The sequence below is a fragment of the Guillardia theta genome, assembly GCF_000315625.1.
Source record: "Guillardia theta CCMP2712 unplaced genomic scaffold GUITHscaffold_125, whole genome shotgun sequence".
Lineage (NCBI taxonomy): Eukaryota > Cryptophyceae > Pyrenomonadales > Geminigeraceae > Guillardia > Guillardia theta.
The window spans coordinates 49,927-69,995 of NW_005434549.1; the positions used below are offsets into that span (position 1 = coordinate 49,927).

Consider the following 20,069-nt stretch of genomic DNA (forward strand, 5'->3'; position numbering starts at 1 on the left):
ACTCGATTTTATTGCAGCATCACCTGGAACTCTCGTGCCGTCATTTCGCTGTCAGTATTCCACAGCGCCGATAGCAAGTGCTTCTTTATAATGAAGAATCAATGCGCTTTGCAATTCCATCCAGCCACTTTGTATACTCGTAGTCAAATCTTGGTCATTCTCAAGAGGAAGTCGATGATGGGAAGACGATGATACAATAGGTTGTCGAGGAAAGGACTCACGGTTATCCATACCCTCATATTCCTCATCCTCCGTGTTTTCATCAACCTGAACATCGGCGGCGTCTGCACCATCCGTCGTCTGTGCATCATGCGCAAGGATGATGTTCTGAAGAATACAACAAGTTATGAACATGTTGTCCACTTCATCCTTGTACCAAAAGTTGCACGGTATTTTCACACACCGGAAGCGCGACTTCAATCTTCCAAAGAAGCATTCCACATCCTTCCGACATGATTCCAATGCTCGAGACCACTGTCGTCTATCAGGATCCACTGTGTAAGGTAAAGGGCATTGTAACACCCTCCAACGGTGATAGCCTTGATCCACCATGATCCACAATCCTTTGTGAGTTTGTACACGACCTCCACCAACATACAAGTCAAACTCTTCTTGCGCATAACGAGTTCCCTGATGCACGGATTGCAAGAATGAATAACAACATCCCAGCGTCTCAAGCGCAATCCGTGATCCGCCTCCTCTAGTTTCCCGCCCGTGGCCTCCTGCTCGCTCCTACACTTGATATGCAATTGTTGGATATTTCTCTTTGCCTTTATACGACGGAAGATCTTGGGCTGGACACTTGTCCCAGGGAATATGTACACAGTCACATGACGCGATACATCCGGGAAAGCCTTTCTTGCGATACATCTCTGTGGTTTTGAAGATTTCATCCGGCGAGGTCGGGGGGTGGACATACTTGGGATACTGCTTTGCCATGTTTCGACAGAACATGTGGAAAAAGTTACGATTGGATGCCTCACATGCCCCATTCCCTTCACGGATATTGTTAAAACTGTATCCTCCTCCTAACACACGCAGAACACCAAGAATCATGAGTTCAAGGGACGGCATGGGCTGCCCACACACGTTGGTGATCTGATCATGATACCATTTCTCTTCACGAGCCAGTTTGACAATGTCAAGATAAACAGGATATGGCAAACGAAAGCTACGCCTGAATTCTTTGGCAGCACGTGACGATGGATCAGCAAGGGAAGGATCTTCCAGGAGCACAGCCCACCTCGATGCTGCATAATTCCTTGGGAGCCGAGGCTGCTCCTCCACCCTTCGCTTCTTTCGAGCTCGTGGAAGAGGTTCAGAGTCATGCAGTGACTGAGCTTGTTGAGTGACAATGTAAAGTCTCATCAATTCAAGAAGACAAGCAACCAGAAACAAGAACTCGGGGTCTCCAACATGAACATTGTCGCCGTCAATGTCCGATGGCGACGGCATGGCTTGGGCGGGAATTATCTTTTTCAAGAAATCCAGAGCGGGAAAAAGAAAGCGAAATTTCTCCCGAAATCCAGGTCTGGAAAAAGAAAACTTTCTTTTTCCCCCCGAATAAAGTGGGGGTTGGGAGAAGTTTTAGGGAAAAGTTTCATATTTTTCCCTAAAACACGTCCGAATAAAGACAGCCTTAGACTGCAACCAGCAAGTCATGAAAAAAAAACGGAGAGAAAAGCAGGAGGTACTTCGAGCTGTAAATCATTCCAAGAGCATTCAGAGTTGCTCAAGAAGAAGTAGTTATAATGCTGCTCACAGAGGGCTCTAATGATTTTTTCATCATCAGGATTCGCCGCAGATTTTCGCAAATGAAGTTACCTCATTTCACTGCAACTGTCCTCGGGAACAAGTTTGTTTTGACTCCAGACATTTGGAAGTCTGCATTCTGTATCAGATTCGTCTTGGCTCAAGGGCATGCTCTTTGACCTCATGACATTCAGTACAACATTGTTCTCTTCCTTCTCCAGTGCAATCGAGCACACCTACACATTTCAAACCATGAGGGATCTTGTTCTCTGATCCCCGCAACAAGTAACCTGTGGCAAAAGCTTGACAAGCGCATCTGCTAAAACCTCTCTCCATTTATCATTCTTGGGCGATTGCTATCACGCAAAGATAAAATGTTATTCTAGAATTATAACGACATGGTGTGCACCTGTAGTATTTCGTTTGCTACGTAAAACAATGCCAAACATCTCCTTGCTTGACCAGTGGATACATTTTCCCTCAACGACTCCACATACATCTTCCCAAAATATGAGTTAAATGAAACATGGAACATGCGAAATCACCTTGTGAGCAGCACTTTCATTCACTGTACTCAGCTCCAGGAAATGTTTGGAAATATCAACAATCTGTCCAAAAGTCAGCAAGCTGTGGGGCATGAGAGAAGAGAGCAGAGGACCTTGGAGTTTGAATAACTGTTTAAGCCCCGTATCGACTCCTTGAGCTTCTTCAGTATCTCCAAAGCATCCATCACGCCTTTCTTCAACTCCTCCTTCACCCTCCTTCAGTCTCCGCTGAACTGAAAATAAATCGCTAACCGGGAGATGTGTGAGATATCTAATCCAGGATATTCAAGGGGCTTTCTTGATCATTTTCGCACCAATACCGCGAATGTGTCACTGCAACTAACAATGTGGACCCTGCACTGTCTTGGTTCCAGCACCACGCTGCCAGAGAATGCTTTTTTCCAAGTCGATTGGTTTCTGTGAACTTTGAACAAGTTCAACGGTATTGTCTCCACATTTCAAACCTATGAGTTCCTCCTGTGCCACATGACTGTCAGTCAGCCTGGTCGCACCGGCATGCAACTGTCCGAATATTTCACAAACGCTCTGTCTATGTTTCACCACCACCCCTCCACCACCACCTCAGGCAATGTTTTCGTTACCAAAAATGCGGTTTGAGAAAGACGACCGAGGTCACGGAACTACCAAGACTGTCCCTCGGAAAAGTCCGGGGTATCACGCTACGTCATTCTAGCCTCAACCTTTTCTAACATGGATTATTGTATGTGCCTGCTATGCATACTTTCCTTTCTTGATTGTTCCATTTTCATTCCATCTTTTAACAGGAGGGACCATTCATCCACACTCACAAGTGACACTCCTTCTCTGCATACCCCTGAAGTCAGACTAGGAGTTCTTGGGTTCCAACCTCCACGTTTCTGCCAGTGCCCCCTTCTCCCCTCCCCCTCCTCCCCCTCCTCCCCCTCCTCCCCCTCCTCCGCCGCAACATTTCTCGCTCGTTCTACATGCTATCTTTGCTTACACACATGAGATATCAACATCTACTTCCATTGCTGCCGCGTCAGCTTCTTCTCTCATCTCTGCCCGTCACCATCTTGAGAGCTTTGAGGCCTCCCCTTCGCCATCACTTGTGCCGACCCTACCCCCACCCTCTTGTCAATCCGCATACACACTTGAAATGTGACCACCCCTTCATCTTCCAATCTCTACCTACCCCCGTTACTGAATACATGAATACCTGCACCCCACCCCTGATCAAGCTTTCTGCAGGAACCCCAAATGTCTCTCAACTACCACCCCCCTAGTGGTTCTGACATTTTACCTGATGACCCACGTTGCTTCCTATCAACATACCCACCTGCAACTGGTGGACTTATTCATATCAGACCCCACCCTCAATCTATGATCATATAACCCCTCCATAGCTATCTCCAATCTCAACACCCTCTTTTCATACCCCAGACTTTGAAGATACCCACCCTAGACAAACATTTTTAAATCTTTATACAGTACCCCTACCCCAGAATTTGGAACCTTGACCGGTCTTTGCTCGAAATACATATGCCTCGAGGGGTGGGTTCACAAGCCGGGGTAGTTGGGTGGAAGGGGTGTTGTGGGGCGTCTGCAGAGGGGTCTGCAGTGCAATCTGAATCGTTTGCCGAGACAATGAGGAGTACCAAGCTTTTCCTTGGGTAGTCGAGGAAAGGTAGGGTACTTGGACGGGAGGGTGGTGAGAAAGAAGGGGGTGCAAGAGGGGGGGATCAACATAAGACGAGGGTAGAGAGAAGGAGTCTACTGACGCAGGGGTGACAAAGGATAGGGAGACGTGGGGGAAGAACCACCGTGGAGATATGGTGGGTACTCAACTTGAACCAGGGGTAGGGTAGAAACCTGAACATGTCAACTGATGGAAACAAGGGTGGGGTAGTGGAGGGGGCATAATTCAAATGGGGGTTATTACGGGACACATCTCGTGGAAAGTTTCTTAATAGCAGAAATATAGATTATACTGACTAATATTGTCTAATTGTGGTATTGTAATAGAGTATTTCTCTTTTATTTAAGAAGCCAAGGTTTATTTAGTCGAAGACAATCTCGTTTGGCTGAGCTGTAGGCGAAGGAGATGAGTACTGAGACTTTTAACAGTACTTGAATTTCATACAAACTAGTACTAAAAGATTGTGCCTCAAAAACTCTTCCATAAAATTAACATTATTATGACCGGGCATACAGCCGGGTATGCCCGGTCATACTAGCAGACATAGTAATAATCGTATGTCTTGATATCAGAGGCCTAATAAGGGGATGGCTGCATTACATTTTAAAAGTATTTTATTACCCGCACTCTTATAAGTCTATCTGCAGTGCTTTCTGGTAATAGAATAGAACTCAGTTGAGTAAACATTGTATAGCATGTGAAACCCAATTGTAGTACCATAATTGTAGCTTTATGGTCGCGTGACCTCGGGCCGGAGACAATCTGTGTAGTAAAGAGGCGGACCCGGATTCCGCTCCCTGCCCCGAAGAAATAGATTAAAAACAATCTTGTGTTTCTACAGTAGCGGTTTTCGCTGCCTCCTTCTTTTCCTAGTATTTCATTGAGGCGGGTTTGTAGGGTTTATCCTCCCCCTCCTTTGTTTGCTCCGGTTTGCCAATAATAAAAGAAGTTTGTACATGATTGCGTCTGATGCTTCTCAGTGCTACGCGTCTGGGAGCGAAAAGGGTGAACTCAGAAACGCAAAGGTGCTGGATTGCTGCATAATGACAGTCATCCCTCTCTTGGTTTCTAGATCATAGCGATGCAGCAAGCAGAAGGCCTTGCCGAACATGCACAGCAGGAGTTTCTCGTCAGGAATGCGGAGAAGAAGGCGGCATGGGACTTGGTAGCGGCGAGGAAGGCAGAGCTTGATCAGGCTGAGCTGAGCGGGGATAGAAAGAGGAAAGGAGAGGCTAACATGAAGCTCTTGTCTGCCAGGCTCGCTGTTGCCAGGCTCGAAGCAGACGAGAAGAAGAGAGTGGAAGCACGCAAGCAGGTCTGGCAGGAAGAACATGAACTAGCTGGGCTCGAAAGAGACACTGTGAGGGAAGCATTGGCACTTGTGAACGTGAGGAAGGCAGAGCTTGAACTAGCTGGGCTCGAAGAAGACCAGAAGAAGAAAGCGGAGGCTGAGTATTGGTGCACGGATGCAGAGCTCGAATTGTCAGTTGCAACTGCGAAAGCATCGCTGGCAAAGGCAGAACGGAATGATGTTGGTCGTTGCACCAGAGAATACGATATTGCATCTTATGCATTGATTTCGCATCGATTCGATGGGAGAGAAGGAAAGTTTCTTTCAGGTGAGAGTTTATGCCAGCCCTGAATGCTTTTGTTCTCATTTGATTGCTAGTTTTGAACGATATCGCCAAAACCATCAATTTGAATGAGGTTTTGATCCGGTTGAAGGAATTCGTTCAAAACTCTCTTGACTTTGCATGGACTTCGGAATCCTCACGGGTGCGACCCAGCGAGGAATTCAGCAGCTTGAACCCGATAGACCGAATAGTTGAGAAGGCAAAAACTGATCAAGATCCTTACTTGTGCATGATTGAGGCTTGCTCTGGCTGTGGTAAGTCACTTACCGCCGTTGATTTCTTTGTCCGGAATGCAGATGTAAGCATCTATTTTCTCTTCAATCCTTCGCAGAGGGTAGATACCGTGCAAGATATTTACGAGCCAGTAGAACAGATCACGCGACTGATAAACAAGGCGATTGAGTGCGATCTTAGTATGTTGGCAAAGAGCCATGCCGGATCTCAGGGAACCGCACCTTTGGATGCTTTGGAGGTTGATTTCGCTACGGATGGAAGGAAATTGCATTTGCTGGGGGTCCTCGCCTTCCTGTGGTCCGAGGAGACTACCTGGGCTCCGGTATCTGTAAAAGACGCTCAGAATTGGAAAAAACGGCGCTGGGTACTTGTGGACGAGGTGATTCCTCCTCAGCAGGAAGATACGTGCATTTTCTCAGTGACTGCAAAGATTGTTCTGTTGAGGCGAGTATTGATCAACTCAAAAATTAACTGCATCCTGTTGGGGACGAACACAATGGTGATGAATTTGGGAATGGTCTCGCAAAGCTCTCAACACCTTCGCAATAAGGTGCGAAGAATATACTGCTTTACCCATCGCTCGCTTCCTCCATACATCCTGCCCTCAGACGCTTCTGAAGAGGTCATGAATAAGGTTTTCGGAAAGGCACAGGTACCCAAGTTACTGGACCACGTGAACCCATGGACCTGCTCCCTTTTCTTGCGCGAGCTTGGCCGAGTATTAGAAAACTCCAAACCACACATGCTTATACAAAGTGTCTCGAGGACGCTGTGGCAGCTTATCACAGCGGCAAAACCAAGTTTGAGGAAGGAGTCTATCTACTGCATGTTTCAGATTGCTGCGCGTGAACCTGTTTCTCAGTTGCACATCTCCCAGGGGTTTGCTCTTTTGAATGTATGGGGCAATTATCCGCCACCCCGAAATAGTGAAGAGGCAACCGTTCTGCTCGATCTTGAGGACAGGAAGCCTGCGCTGAAGGGTACTTTTCTTTCAGAGCTGACATCGAGGTTCGCCTCTGCAGTTCTTGACCCAATCACGACAGTGGCTTGTGCGGGGGGGGGCATGCCTTTCTCTCATGCATCAGCACTTGAGGTCTTGCAGAAGATTCATTTGGATCAGAGGATCGGGCAGGAATCTCTGAGCAGAGATGCGTGGAAGCGGGATGGGAATCTGCTGGAGTCGTTTGGGGCAGTAGTTGTAATGATCAGCAGCTGGTCTCCCCCTCAGGATCTCTTGAAGAACTTTGCTTTTCATTGCGGTATGAAAGACGAGAGGAAAGTGGATGATATTCTTGCTTCTGTTGCAAACAAAGAAAGCTTCGTTGAGATGCTGACGTCGTGCATGTGCAATCTGGTCCCTGTAAGGGAGAGCGAGTATGAGCATTCCCTTTCCGCAGTCTTGGGCTCCTACGTGCGTAACAAGGACATGAAAGGCAGGGACGGTACTTTCTCTGGGCCAGCTTCCAAATGGAGAGGAGGAGCAAAATTCAAGAATCGTTCGGCCGAGTCTCCTTTGCAAAGTAAGTCGTCCGAATACATCACAAGTCTGCTTTCACATAACCTGGATGTCAACATATTCATGGTTGCCGAGATGTCATTTGACATTGAAGGTTACATGAGCTCAATGTATGATGGCACCGAGTGGCTGGTATTGCATCTTGAAAACAAAGGAAAACAAAAGTGGACCGCCTCGACATTCCGCCGCCCAACAAACAAGAGAAAGAAAGGCGAAGCAGATTCTGTAGATGAAAGGATGGTGGAGAAGATCCTGCGCAAAAGGGTGCTCATCGTTGTGGAGATTGGAATGCAGACAATGCCATTCTGTGGTCAACAGTGCTAGGTGGCAGCCTTCATATCGGTGCACTCCAGACGTGAGGACATTCGTGATGAACTTTGTTATTCTTGATACAAATAATTTGGTGTTGGTTGCCAACATTGTTCAAACCCTCCGAGCCATTCCTCCCCTTCGATAACAACATCCCAGCGTCTCAAGCGCAATCCGTGATCCGCCTCCTCTAGTTTCCCGCCCGTGGCCTCCTGCTCGCTCCTACTGCTCTCCATGTTGGCCTTGGCAAGCAGCTTGTCTGCCTCGACTTCACGGCAGTTTCCTCTGTCCTTCCCTCTCGCCCTCTCTCCCACACAGTCACATGACGCGATACATCCGGGAAAGCCTTTCTTGCGATACCACTGAGCGTCTCCAGCCTCTGGACCATCTTGGAGCAGCAAGTCAGCGATGAGTCAGGGGTTGACAGCATCCGATAGCCATATCAGAGAGTTTCGACTTGGCGCTAGCGCCGACCTTGTCCAGAAGCCAGGTCCTTGAAGTACTGTGGAGCATCGTTGACGACGGCCTTCAGGCTGGTGGTTGGTTTGCTCCATTGTGCTATGCATGGACTGGCCCGATCTACAAGCAAGTGAATGGGCTGTCCGCTCCGAGCTCCGAGGATGCTTGTCGGGGCGTTGAGGCCAAGCTCATCTCCTGGAGACGAATGGTAAGCACTCTACAGAGAGAAAGAGTTCAGTGGTGATGTGCCGTTTTTGACATACGATTCTTAGTGGAACTCGACCACACCCTGTCTTTTCTCGAAGGCCGTTGGAGAGGTCATCAATGGCCACCTCCTCTCCTAGCTTCTTTGCTCGCTTGTTACATCAGCAACGCAACGGAATCACTCTCTAAGCGCTGCTCAGGATGATATGATTCGATTCCGACCACCCTGGTTCTCTACTTCGTCTTGTCTGCTGGGTCGTCGTAACTTTCCCTCTCACCACTCCCTTCTCCTGTCCACGTCCTTCAACTATCCTCTCTGGGCCCTTCGCCGATTTGTTGTTTGTTCTCAGTAAAACTTGATCCGAGTCACTATCCGTAGATTCCTGATCTGCCACTGAGTCAACGTAGATGCTCAGGCATGTCCCATTCGTCAATCCCATCCCAATCCCCTTCCAAGTCACTGGTCGTTCCCTGGGGGATGGTGTGAAAACCACAATGGAGTTCTCCGCAGTGGGAGACACCATGGGTGTGCGGCAGATTGGACGGGGCCTCGGAAGGAGTTCCAGATTCGCTCTGTGATGAGAGAATGATGATCACTGCTGGCATGGCAGTGGATACGGGAGAGTGGGTATGGAGGTTTAAATATTCTCAAAACAAATTGAAATGCATACCTTACACTATCACAAGCCGTCATGAAAGCCAATGACTTCATTTAACTCCAAACACAGTCATGTTCACCATGCTTCAAGGGCATGATTTTGTATTTACATGCTACTCAACGAACTGAGATTCAAATCTTGCATTATTGATCAGTACAATGAGAAGAGTCCTCTTCATCCACATGACAGTACACATAGATTCGAAGTATCTCATCATTCAAATCGGTAGTCGCGCGCGAGCAAGGCATCAGTTCGCCATCTCTTGCTTGTTCAAAGTTCAACGGGAGGGGGAGGAAAAGTAAGGTTTAACTTAACTTTGAGTAAGGAAAAGGGGTGACCCCTTGTTTGTCTGGTACAATAAATTCCAGAAGTGACTACTACCGGGTACGCCCCGCGGGGCCCGCCGGCCGCGCGGGCGCCGTACGGTCACCGGGTACCGTACCGGGAGTCGAGTCTCAGTCTCGCTGATGAGCCGCTGAGCCGGGCTGGGCCCGGCAAACTTCAGTCACAAGTTTCCGATCTCCGATCGAATGATTTCACATTGAAGTTTGGCACTCAGACTGCCGCACCGGGTGTAAACTCGGAAGCCCGGCTGCGGCTTGCTACGCCGTGACAAACTTGAAAGCGGCCGGCGGCTGACCGTAACGGCACCCAGGGTGACCCGACGGTCCGTCCGGTACGGTACGATCGGGTGACTGTTCCGAAGTTCAACCGTACAGTTCAACCAGCCGCTGAGCGGCGTCCCGGATCCACGCACTGGCGCGGCCCGGGACAAGTGAACCGTGACAGTCAAAGCCTCCGTCAAAGGCCCTCTACTACTTTCTTTACTCAAAGTTAAGTTAAAAATCAGTACGAGGACAATCACTGATCAGGAGAGTCAAGGAGGCTCCGCTTGACCGTTCAGTACTCAAAGTTCAAGTAAGCCTGACATTCCAAACCTTTACTCAAAGTTAAGTTAAAAATCAGTACGAGGACAGCCCTGACACTGTCGCACTGGCCGCCAAACGGCGACCTGATTGACCCGCCCGTTGACACTTGATTTCATAGGAGTGACGATAGGACTGGGAGGACAGCCGCTGCAACCGTTGAACGCCGCCGGTTAGAGATAAGCCTCGATCCGATGGCGAGGAGTTAAACAGACGGTCCGTTGAGATGAGGTGCCCCTCATTTCCTACTCTTGTTCCCTAGGTGATTTATAGGACCTTCCTATGACCCCTGAGACCTCTGCGGTGATCGAACGCGACAGAACACGATTTCGAGGATTTTGAAAAGCGACAAACACCTTTTCGTTTAATATAGTTATAAGGCTTCCCCGTTCCTTGCCCATCATAATTCCGTTCACCCCCGCCCTCCGGCTCAACCGCCCTCTTCCCATCCTCGGAGCGAGATCTCCCACACACCCCGGCCTCAAAATCCCTGTCCATCAAATCTCGTCCTTCTTTCCCTCACTGTGTCTACGCGTCTGCTCAAAAGATCAAGGTTCCACGATGAAGCTTTCGGAAATAACACCAAGGGGTCAAATGCTTGTTGGTTCCAACGTGGTCGCCACATTTTGTATTGTTGCGGTACTCCTGGTTGCTACTACAAGAACACGAAAATGCCAACAAAGCAAAAGAAATTACGAGCCGAACGCCCAAGAAAGATCGAAGATAGACCATGACCTCAAAGAAATTTTCGCCATCCTCGATGATGCAGAAAGGATGGGATATATCCATGTCACGAGCCCACCAGAGGAAAAGCATGCAGACTGGGAGGTGATCGGTCAATGGCTCACCTGCTGCAGTGTGTATGTTGCTGCAAATGTAAACATTTTTCATCGTGCGCATTCTCGGAAAGTAACTTCCAAGCATCAACACGACGCTCAGCATCGTGTTTTGTCTCGCTGGATCGATATGGACTGAAGTGCTCAAAGTACAACTTTATTCTTTTCTACATTTTTCCTTTTCTACCCATCTTTCGTTTTTGAATCTCTTTTTCTCCCATGAAATAAAAATCGTCATCGAATTGATTGGCAAATTTCTTGCGGAGATTGTCACCCTCCGAAATCAAAGAGGGTATTGTTCGTGCTGTAACACACCGCAAGCCATTGTAGTGTATTCACTTGAGAAACCTTATTTCTAGCTGCTTGACCTGCAATTCACATGCATGGGAAGATGGCTGCCAACCTTTATACAAACCCCTAGGGAGCTATTATACATTCTATACACAATAGAGTAGGATCGTTTTTCTTGGACCACTTAGAGATCTACCCATTTCGAATAGATTCTATCCACTTGCTTCATTCTTTTCCGTTGAAGAAAGCTTCTTGACATCTTCTTCCCAGACTGGTGGAAAAGGCTGATCTTCAAGTACTGCCTTGCTTCACATACTTTTTGCCCAATGTTACGCTTTCGAGACCCGGCAAACTGTCCAGAGCTGCCCCATATCTTTCTTGAATGTATCTGCTCCATTTTGGGAAATCCTGGGGACGTGGAAAGTTTCTGCTGCGGATATGTATCTGTCAAGGTTATGCTACCGTTGCTGACTGCCGATCGCAATGTATCCCACAGTTCTACCTCGTCTCTATTCGGTATACATGAAATGCGAATTTTCGCCTGGTCTTCGTACAAAAAGCCCGTTACAACACGGAAGATCTCTCTCAAGCAAAAGAATACGCACTCCACTACTTGCATAAAAGGACAAATCTTTGAAAACAAAAAAATGTACATTGAATCATTCTTGGCATCGAACTTTGGATAGAACGATTTGAAACTGTGCTGATGCTGTGATTTTCTTTTGTAGAAGTTTCTGCCACAATGGGCCTGCGGACTTAGAATGCTCATCACTGCTGAATAAGCCTGTTGATTCGACAGCGCCGACTCAATTGGTAGTAAGCTTGTGTGAGTTGAGGGGAGGACAAACGCAGGAGGAGGAAGAGGAGGAGGAAGTTGAGATGGAAAAGGAGGGTGTGCCAGAATAAAGTGACAATCAGAACAAGGGGTGGTTGTGGAGAACAGAATTGAACCGGAGGACTAAACTGAGGGGATGGGATGCAACAATCATAGGGTACCCGTACTTGAGATAGGGAAGTCGAGGGTGACTGTGCGACAGGAATGCTTTTGAGCTGTGCTGACTGGAGGTTTTGGGCGTGATATAGCTTTACTACCTTCAAACTTCGAAAAATACTTGTTTTCGGCACGAAAGATGCTTCAGCGACTGTCAGCAATACCGAAACAACTAGTTTTCGAAATAATCTCGCGCCCATCCGCACACCCAAGGGTTTGACTGGTCGTTGGGGTAGGAGGAGGGGTGATGTCCAACCACAGTCAATTGAAGGGGTACATCAACACGCGCCTCACGTCACGCTCCAACTGATGACTTTAAAACTGACTCAGGGCCGAGTTTAACGGCTGACAGCGTATCGCGAATCCATGAGCGAACGAACACTTTTTGACATACATAGATTTAACTTTTTTGCCAAAAATATCCCTTTCCCTGTCAAACAAGCATTGCTTCGATATATATCAACCTGACACGAACAATTTCATTTTGGAAACATTTTCCTTCAACAACGTTTCAAACCATTTCGTCATCCTGCTTTGACCTATATTTTTGTGGTACAAATTCAAATACATTAAAAAGCAGTTTTAATCTCATGGATACGGAGAATCGCGAACGTCGTTCGCGATTCTCTTTATTACAACACAGCTTTACCACACGATGATCACGGCCTGCTTACATTTAATAAATGACATTGTAAATATATAAATCCACTTATTTCAAATTTACACATTGTTTGGAAATTTTATAATAGTTATAAACGTTTTACAATATTTCTAAAACGTTTCGTTGCGTTCGCAATATTTTCGCGATACGCTAACGGACGTTAGTCTCGGCCCTCAGTGAGTCCGGAGTCCACATGGCAGCGGCGTGGCCGGGCGCCGCGGCGCCCCCCCCGGGGCCGGCCGGGCGGCCCCTCACGCAGAGGGACCGTACGGTACTCAGGGCACGGTACGGTACTGTAGTACCGCGGCCCGGCCGGCCGGGGGCCGGCCCGGCCTTGGCTTGAACCGTCACAGTGACTGCCATCAACTTGCGCCGTGCCAACCGTAACGGCCCTCAGTCCCGGGCCCGCCGGCCGATCCGGCGATCGGAGGGGGGGGGGGGGAGGGGGGCAGTGACGGCGCGCGGCCGCTCAGACGGTACGGTACGGTGACTGTGACCGGACTACTTACTTACTAAGTTAGTACGGTACTACTGAAGTAGGCCGCAAGGCGGTCATCAGTACTAGCGGCCGCGTAGACGGTACGGTACGGTACTCCCGTACTACGTGTGCGACCGATGGCGGCCATGATCATCTTATCACGATGCACCGTGGCACTGCACTGCACAGTGACGGGTGACTCGGATACCGTACCGTCATTCCGAAGTTCAATGCAAATGGGTACCATCGGCGATGATCGGGTGACCGTACGACGGTACGTCACGGTGACTGTGACGGTGGCACTTGAAGCAACCGTGAACGGTGATCAAAGTTAGTTGACCTTGCAGGGTTGAATCATAAGCAAGCCCAAGCCAAAGCAAGCCAAACTTAAAGCAAGCATCAAAGCAAGCATCAAAGCAAGCAAAGCAAGCAAAGCAAGCAAAGCAAGCAAAGCAAGCAAAGCAAGCAAAGCAAGCAAAGCAAGCAAAGCAAGCAAAGCAAGCTTAATCAAAGGTTCCGATCATTTGTCTGTGACGCTTGACTTCAAATTTAATATTCACTTGTAGTGCTGCATTACGGTTCAGGCGCACTGGCTGCGGCAAGCAGATGAGTTGGCAAGCTCGCGTTGAAAATTTGTGTAGCTGGTGAATCATCCCAGTTCAGCCAACCATATCATAGCAGTATGTTTTACTCAAGATCGATTTTATCTGACAACCTCTTCCCTCTGCCAGGCAAGCAATCCCAGCACTCCCCCCCGCCCTCCTCGGTGCTTGCATGGATGTACTGCTCCGAGGACGCTGAGATTGCCTGCATGAAATGTATCCCCTCGAATACGTCCATCCAGTCACTGGAATGGGCTTGATCCAGACCAATGTTGAAGTCTACTCGAAGGTTTTTCTTGTTGGTGACTGGACATGCTGTAAGACTACTAGAGCCGAAAAAATCTTCGAAGATCTTTCTCGGCGCTGGTCTGCATGGGGCATGCATAATGCGCGTCTCGATCGAGAGGTCGCTGTTGTCTTTGTTGGCCATTAAGGAGAGTACTAGCGGCGATGGCACAGGTGGCTCAACTAGGTCAACGAGATTCGTACTGCGGAGGGATGATAGCAGGAATAGGGAGGGGAAGAATAGAGTAGAGACGACAAGCCGCAAGATGGAAGAGGGAGGGGATACAGGATAGAGTGGAGGCAGGACAGAGTGGAAATAGGATGGTAGCAGTGTCAAGAGTGGGTGAATATCAAGGAAGACGGAACGGAGAAGACCTGAGGCTGCAGATTCTTTTAGTGCGAAGTGGGTATGCCCAGGGGATATCGCTTTTCATTTAGTACCGTACTTAAAGAATAGCTGATCTTGGGGTAGCAAGGTAAATGGATTGGAATGGAAGGGGTAAAATGCTCTATTTCAAGTCTTTACTACCAGACTGATGACAGAGGGGAACAAAAATGGGGAAAGGGGGCAGTGGATACGCCCCCCCCTGTACCCAAGGTTGGAGATTTCTTAAGTGAAGCATCAAGAAAAGTATCAGTACTGCCAGGCTCTCCAGAATTTGCTAGAGCTCGTTTAAGCCTTCTTTGCATACAAGGATCGCCCCGTTTTCATGGGAGTCTTGACGTTTTTATCCTCCACTAGTTGTATGGTTCCGATACTCAAGCTCTGTCACACGGCCGCCGGTGACACCGGGTACGCCGCTCAACCGCCGTCTCTTCCGTCGATATCTTTGAGGCGCGGCGTGACTGATGAATGAGTAACCGTCACGTTACTCAAAGTTAAGATAAAAATCAGTACGAGCCTCGGAGGACAATCGGCCAGGCCCTGAGAGTCGAGTCGGAGGGCACAGCAGGATTAGGTTTGGTTCTCGCTGTCTTTCTCTTCTCGCCGTTTGGCCTGTGCGACAGTGTCAGGGTCAAGCCTCCTCGACTCTCCTGATTGTCCTCGTACTGCACGCTTAACTTTGAGTCACCGTCACATGAAAGTCGTCGGCGGCCGGGCCGGGAGGCTTGACCCTGACACTCAGTGACTGTCGCACACTGGCAGCCTGGCCAAACGGCGAGAAGAGAAAAGACAGCGAGAACCAAACCTAACCGTAACCCTGCCGACTGCTGTCCCCCAACTTGCAAACTTAACCGTCTGATACCTAACGGTCAGTGAGTTCACTGGCTTAACTGCGCGCCGCAGGACTCCAAGTCCGGGAGTCCCCGCGCGGCCACCGTGTGCCAGCAGTGACACCATGCGTTGTGCTCAGTTGGCATTGTGCTAGTATCCGATCTGTGGCCGCGGCCCCACACTGTGACAGTCACGGCCGGTCCTGCCCCGCCGGGCGACCCGGCGGGCCCCGGGCCCGGGGATCCGGCGCCCGGTGACCGGCCCGGGCCCAGCGCCGGTGGCGCGCGGCCCACCGCCCGGGCCGCGGCGAGTCCGATCGGCCGGCCCGGCGCCCGGATCATCGGATCGAGTCAGTGAGTACTAGCCGCTGACTCAGTGAGCTGCACTGGGTCGGGCCGGGCCCGGGCCCCGGGCCCGGGCCCGGCGGCTGCCGCGGAGCCTCAGCCGCGTGTGCGGAGCGAGGCTGAGCCTCCCGGAGTCCGGCCCGGCGGCGGGAGTCCGGCCGTCCGCGGCGGAGTCACGATCGGATCCACCTTTTTTTTGTCGGATCATGTCGCCGGGCCGCCCCGGCGGTGCCACCGGTGCCGGGCGGCCCGCCCGCCGGGGGCCGCCCCGCGGCCGGGCCCGGCCTGGCTCAGCCTGCAGGGTGCCACGATGATGGTTTCAGTGAAACCAACCAACCAGACGGAAAAATGGCGGCCGTGGGCATTGACTTGGGAACCACGTTCTCATGCTGTGCGATCTTCAGGTATGAGGGCTGGAGAGAGCAGCAGGAGACTGGCACAAAGCATGAGATGGAAAACGCCATGAGACACTTATGCTCTTGTCGGAAAAAGTTTCCAGGGGGGCAGAAGGTTTATGGAGAAGGAAGTTGGCTTGTGTAGTTCGTGCATACTCACGGCAGAAGAAATGTACAATGCATGGACGGCTTTGCGTGAGTGTAGTAGTGAGGAACCTGCACCTAGAGGTTGATACACGTCTGAGGGAGGCATTGGCATAGCATGCAGCGTCCGGCGCACTTTGATAACAAGATGCTGGCGCAACCCTGAAACATGCGACAGAGACAACAGAGTTGAGGTGATCCCGAACTCCGATGGAGGGAGGACGACGCCATCATGGGTAAAGAGTCGCATGAGAAGGTAGCATGCTGCATGTAACGTTAGTTGCAACAGGTCAGTTTCGTGCAAAGCGGAGACTGCGAGCGGCTGGTGGGAGTCACAGCAAAACATCAGGTGAGACGTTCTGATGTGTCATGGTTGTTCGTGCTGGTCGTGACGATCAGCTCGAAGGCGGCCAGTAACCCCAAGAACACGGTCAACGACGCAAAGAGGCTGATAGGCAGACTGTGGAGTGATCAGGGACTGCAGGTAGGCATGCTGCTTCTGCTGCTGCTTGAGTGAGATGGACGAGGGGGAGGGAGAGGAGATGAGGAGGAGACGAGCCAAGAAGTGGTGCATCAGATGCAAGAGCGCCACATGCATCGCGAGAGGAGAACAGGAGGAGAAGATTTTGAGAAAGAAGAGAAGGGAGGACGAGAACAAGAGCAGGGGAGGATGAGGAGGGGTAGGAGGAGGAGGCGGACGGAAGCTGAGGTTGAGTGATTGTGCAGGAAGACATGTCCCGCCTGACCTACGACGTCGAGGAAGGCGAGGAGGAGAAGCCGCAGATTGTGCTGACGGTGAGAGGAGAAAAGAAGCGGTTCGCTCCCGAGCAGATCTCAGCCATGGTGTTGGAGAACTTGAAGAAGTCTGCCGAGACGTTCCTCGGATGTGCTGTAGAGCAAGCGGTCATAACAGTCCCTGCACACTTCAACGATGCTCAACGACAGGCGACGAAAGACGCAGGAGCGATTGCTGGGTTGAAGGTGATACAAACGATGGAGGAGGAGAGAGGAGGAGAGAGGAGGAGAGAGCAAGAGAGAGGAGAGGATTGAAGAAGTTGCCTGTTGAAGTCAAAGTGATGCAGAGGAAAAGGGGTTGCGAGTGGAGGGCGAAATAGTTTTCGTTCTTGTCCTGCCAGTCTGCATGCATCCGTTTATGTTTTTCTTCTTTTGTATCCTCGTCCTCGTCCTCGTCTTCGTCCTCGTCTTCATTCTCGCCTTGTTTCTTTCCTTGTCGCCAGGATTTTATTTTGAGACCGTCAGGTTCTTCGAATCATCAACGAGCCGACGGCCGGAGCCCTCGCGTACGGTCTTGACAAAAAGGAAGGGAGTGACGGGGGGAGAAAAGTCATCATCTTTGACCTCGGAGGAGGAACTTTTGTAAGCGCTCAAAGGAAAACGTTGATCGTGGTGGTGGTGGTGGTAGAGATTATTATGATGAAGACGATGATTGAAATGGCGACGGAAGTGACGATGGAAATGATGATTGAGATGATGACAGCTTGACAATGCTGCTGATTGTGATGAAGAATGCAGTCATTTTATTTCTCATGTCTGTTCACAGGATGTCTCAATCCTGGCAATGGAGGACGGTCTATTCGAGGTCAAGGCAACAGGTAGACTGGTAGAGAACAAGAACGAATGATGCTGCTTGTTTTGTTCGACATTCTTCCCGTACCTCACACCAACACCTCACACAAACTTTCATGTTTCACTGCCATCGTCGATCTCCCACTTACATCTGTCTCTTGCTCGAAGGTGGCAACACCCGACTTGGCGGAGAAGACTTTGACAGGAATGTTGCAACGTTCCTGGTCAAACATTTCAAGAAAGAAAACCCTGGCTCAACTGTGAGGCGGTAGGAAGAGGTAGAGGCTCGTGACGTAGCGCGCAGGTGAGTGAAAGAGCTACAAGGAGATTGTTGGCGGCGGTCGAGAAAGCAAAGTGTACACTCTCCGTGACAACATCGGCAGAGATTGAGGTGATGGTCTGAGATAGTGGAAAGGATGTAATGATGATGATCAGGTTGACTCGTTCACTGACGGCAAGGACTTTCATACCACCCTGTCAAGAGCTAAGTTTGAATCTCTCAATGCGGATGAGGTAGCTGCTCTTGTCTTGGTTTTTGGTTTTGTGATGTGCTGAATGAAAATCTCGTGATGTGAAGTGTTGTGTCGTGATTCTTTGTTTTTATGTTTTCTTGTCTTGTCATCCACAAGTTTGTGTCTTTGAATTCTCGATCTCACATCAGTCTCAGTTCTCTTCATGCATGGATGTCGTCAAAGCAGTTCTCAAGGACGCAAACATGCCGAAAGAAAGCATTGACGACGTGGTCCTGGTAACACATCCTCTTGTATACTATCCCTCTCAAGATCTCCTGTCTATCTCCGATCCAGTTCAAAGTGTTGTAGATGTTACTGTTGTTACTCAATCATGCTTCCCCTGTTCTCATGGTCTTGTGCTCAAAAGGTTGGCGGCAGCACAAGAATCCCGAAGATCCGTCAGATGCTCTCAGGTTGTCATTAACAAACTCGTTGAGAAACACTTCTTTCTCCTCTCCCTGCATTCTTGTTTCATCTTTGTTATCGTGACATAGGTGCATTCTTTATTTTCCCTTCCTTTTCATTTTCCCTTTCTTCCCATCCTGTTTGCTCTTTGTGCTCGTCCTTATCTTTCTCCTCATCCTCATCCTCATCCTCATCCTCATCCTCATCCTCATCCTCATCCTCATCCTCATCCTCATCCTCATCCTCATGATCATCATCATGATCATCATCATGTTTATCATCATCATCATCAATTTGTTGTGCGATCTCCTCTTCCTTTTCCTCTCCATCTCTCTTTCTCTTTCTCGCTCATCGTGTTCTTTCAGAATTCTTTGGCGGCAAGGAGCTTTGCTCTAGCATCAACCCCGACGAGGCCGTTGCTGTAGGAGCAGCGATCCAAGCCCACATTCTTGGTCTGCTCCTGCTCCTGCTCCTTCTAGTTAGATCTGACCGATCAGCAGCTAGCAAGACGGGTGAAGTTGTTCAAAGCAGCTGCACTGACGTCCTGCTTCTTGACGTGAGAAACAAGAACTCTTGCGTGATGACTTGTTTTTTTTCCCTGACTTGCCTTGCCTTGTCTTTCTCTTTGCGTTGATCGCTCATTCGATGCTCTAATTCTCTCTCTTTCTCTCTCTTGCTCTTTCTTTTTCTTCTCCTTCTCATACCTGTCGTCTCATCTACGTTTTTCTTCACCCTTGTCTTCTTCTCGTGTCCTGCCCTTTCTCTGCTCTGCTCTGCTTTGCTCTGCTCTGCTCTGCTCCTTTCTCCTCTCGTCTCTCTTCTCTCTTCTCTCTTCTCTCTTCTCTCTTCTCTCTTCTCCTCTCAGGTCACTCCTCTCAGTCTTGGCATCGAGACTGAGGGTAGAGTCATGAGCACAGTCGTCAAGAGGAACACGCCCATCCCCGCGAGCAAGCAGAGTGTCTTCACAACCACTGAGGACTGGCAGACTGAGATCGACGTCTGCGTGTTCGAAGGCGAGAGAGCATCTACTGACGGCAACCATCTCCTCGGTATTTCCTCCTCTCTCCCCTCTTCCTCCTGCTCCCTCTCTACCCTCCTTGGGTTCTGTACCTCCCTACCATTCCTCTTCTTGCTCCTCCTCTCTACTCTCCTTCAGCGCTTCCCCATCCTGTTCTTTTCCACCCTCCTCCTTCTCTTCCTCCTCCTCCTGTTCTCCCTCCTCTGCCCTTACTTCTCCTCCCTCCCCTCGCGCAGGCAAGTTCGTCATCTCGGGCGTCGAGCGAGCCAAGGCAGGGGTCCCCCAAATCCTCGTCACTTTCGACATCGACGCCAACGGCATCCTCAAAGTAGGAAGAGTTGAGGGAAGGAGAGGGGGGTTTAGGGGGGGGTGGGGGGGTTGGGTAGAG

General features: G+C 49.7%; 7 protein-coding genes across 7 annotated transcripts in view; 3 read left to right on the forward strand and 4 right to left on the reverse strand.

Moving 5' to 3' along the window:
• Window positions 1-51: 51 nt before the first annotated feature.
• On the reverse strand, window positions 52-552 carry GUITHDRAFT_155465 (hypothetical protein; the record flags this gene model as incomplete). Its single annotated transcript, XM_005822418.1, has 1 exon — window positions 52-552. One exon carries the CDS (start codon window positions 550-552, stop codon window positions 52-54), a length of 501 nt encoding a protein of 166 aa, XP_005822475.1.
• A 4,504-nt stretch (window positions 553-5,056) lies between these two features.
• GUITHDRAFT_146424 (hypothetical protein) lies at window positions 5,057-5,617 on the forward strand (the record flags this gene model as incomplete). Its single annotated transcript, XM_005822419.1, has 1 exon — window positions 5,057-5,617. The coding sequence occupies one exon, from the start codon at window positions 5,057-5,059 to the stop codon at window positions 5,615-5,617; it is 561 nt and encodes a 186-aa protein (XP_005822476.1).
• Window positions 5,618-7,739: 2,122 nt separating this feature from the next.
• GUITHDRAFT_118310 (hypothetical protein) lies at window positions 7,740-8,855 on the reverse strand (the record flags this gene model as incomplete). The annotated part of the gene is made up of 4 exons (XM_005822420.1): window positions 7,740-8,056; window positions 8,143-8,344; window positions 8,391-8,474; window positions 8,610-8,855. The coding sequence occupies 4 exons, from the start codon at window positions 8,853-8,855 to the stop codon at window positions 7,740-7,742; spliced, it is 849 nt and encodes a 282-aa protein (XP_005822477.1).
• A 1,475-nt stretch (window positions 8,856-10,330) lies between these two features.
• Window positions 10,331-10,997, forward strand: GUITHDRAFT_155467 (hypothetical protein). Its single transcript, XM_005822421.1, has one exon. It carries the CDS (start codon window positions 10,478-10,480, stop codon window positions 10,889-10,891), a length of 414 nt encoding a protein of 137 aa, XP_005822478.1. The 5' UTR covers window positions 10,331-10,477; the 3' UTR covers window positions 10,892-10,997.
• Window positions 10,998-11,174: 177 nt separating this feature from the next.
• GUITHDRAFT_155468 (hypothetical protein) lies at window positions 11,175-11,854 on the reverse strand. The gene has a single exon (XM_005822422.1). The coding sequence runs from the start codon at window positions 11,810-11,812 to the stop codon at window positions 11,228-11,230; it is 585 nt and encodes a 194-aa protein (XP_005822479.1). The 5' UTR covers window positions 11,813-11,854; the 3' UTR covers window positions 11,175-11,227.
• Window positions 11,855-13,860: 2,006 nt separating this feature from the next.
• GUITHDRAFT_146425 (hypothetical protein) lies at window positions 13,861-14,205 on the reverse strand (the record flags this gene model as incomplete). The annotated part of the gene is made up of 1 exon (XM_005822423.1): window positions 13,861-14,205. The coding sequence occupies one exon, from the start codon at window positions 14,203-14,205 to the stop codon at window positions 13,861-13,863; it is 345 nt and encodes a 114-aa protein (XP_005822480.1).
• A 1,763-nt stretch (window positions 14,206-15,968) lies between these two features.
• Window positions 15,969-20,069, forward strand: part of GUITHDRAFT_158734 (heat shock protein 70) — a gene marked incomplete at both ends in the record, with an annotated part of 13,923 nt that continues 9,822 nt past the window's right edge. The window contains 15 exons of the mRNA XM_005822424.1: window positions 15,969-16,024; window positions 16,338-16,395; window positions 16,449-16,508; window positions 16,566-16,643; window positions 16,886-17,140; window positions 17,420-17,536; window positions 17,721-17,772; window positions 17,915-18,006; window positions 18,051-18,137; window positions 18,182-18,259; window positions 18,414-18,494; window positions 18,626-18,671; window positions 19,029-19,141; window positions 19,529-19,712; window positions 19,918-20,009. Coding sequence (XP_005822481.1) covers window positions 15,969-16,024; window positions 16,338-16,395; window positions 16,449-16,508; window positions 16,566-16,643; window positions 16,886-17,140; window positions 17,420-17,536; window positions 17,721-17,772; window positions 17,915-18,006; window positions 18,051-18,137; window positions 18,182-18,259; window positions 18,414-18,494; window positions 18,626-18,671; window positions 19,029-19,141; window positions 19,529-19,712; window positions 19,918-20,009 — 1,449 coding nt within the window. The remainder of the gene's footprint in view (window positions 16,025-16,337; window positions 16,396-16,448; window positions 16,509-16,565; window positions 16,644-16,885; window positions 17,141-17,419; window positions 17,537-17,720; window positions 17,773-17,914; window positions 18,007-18,050; window positions 18,138-18,181; window positions 18,260-18,413; window positions 18,495-18,625; window positions 18,672-19,028; window positions 19,142-19,528; window positions 19,713-19,917; window positions 20,010-20,069) is intronic.

Excerpts from the sequence above, each read along its gene's own strand:
- GUITHDRAFT_155467 (XM_005822421.1), top strand. The coding sequence starts at position 10,478 with ATGAAGCTTTCGGAAATAACACCAAGGGGTCAAATGCTTGTTGGTTCC.
- GUITHDRAFT_155468 (XM_005822422.1), bottom strand. The coding sequence starts at position 11,812 with ATGAGCATTCTAAGTCCGCAGGCCCATTGTGGCAGAAACTTCTACAAA.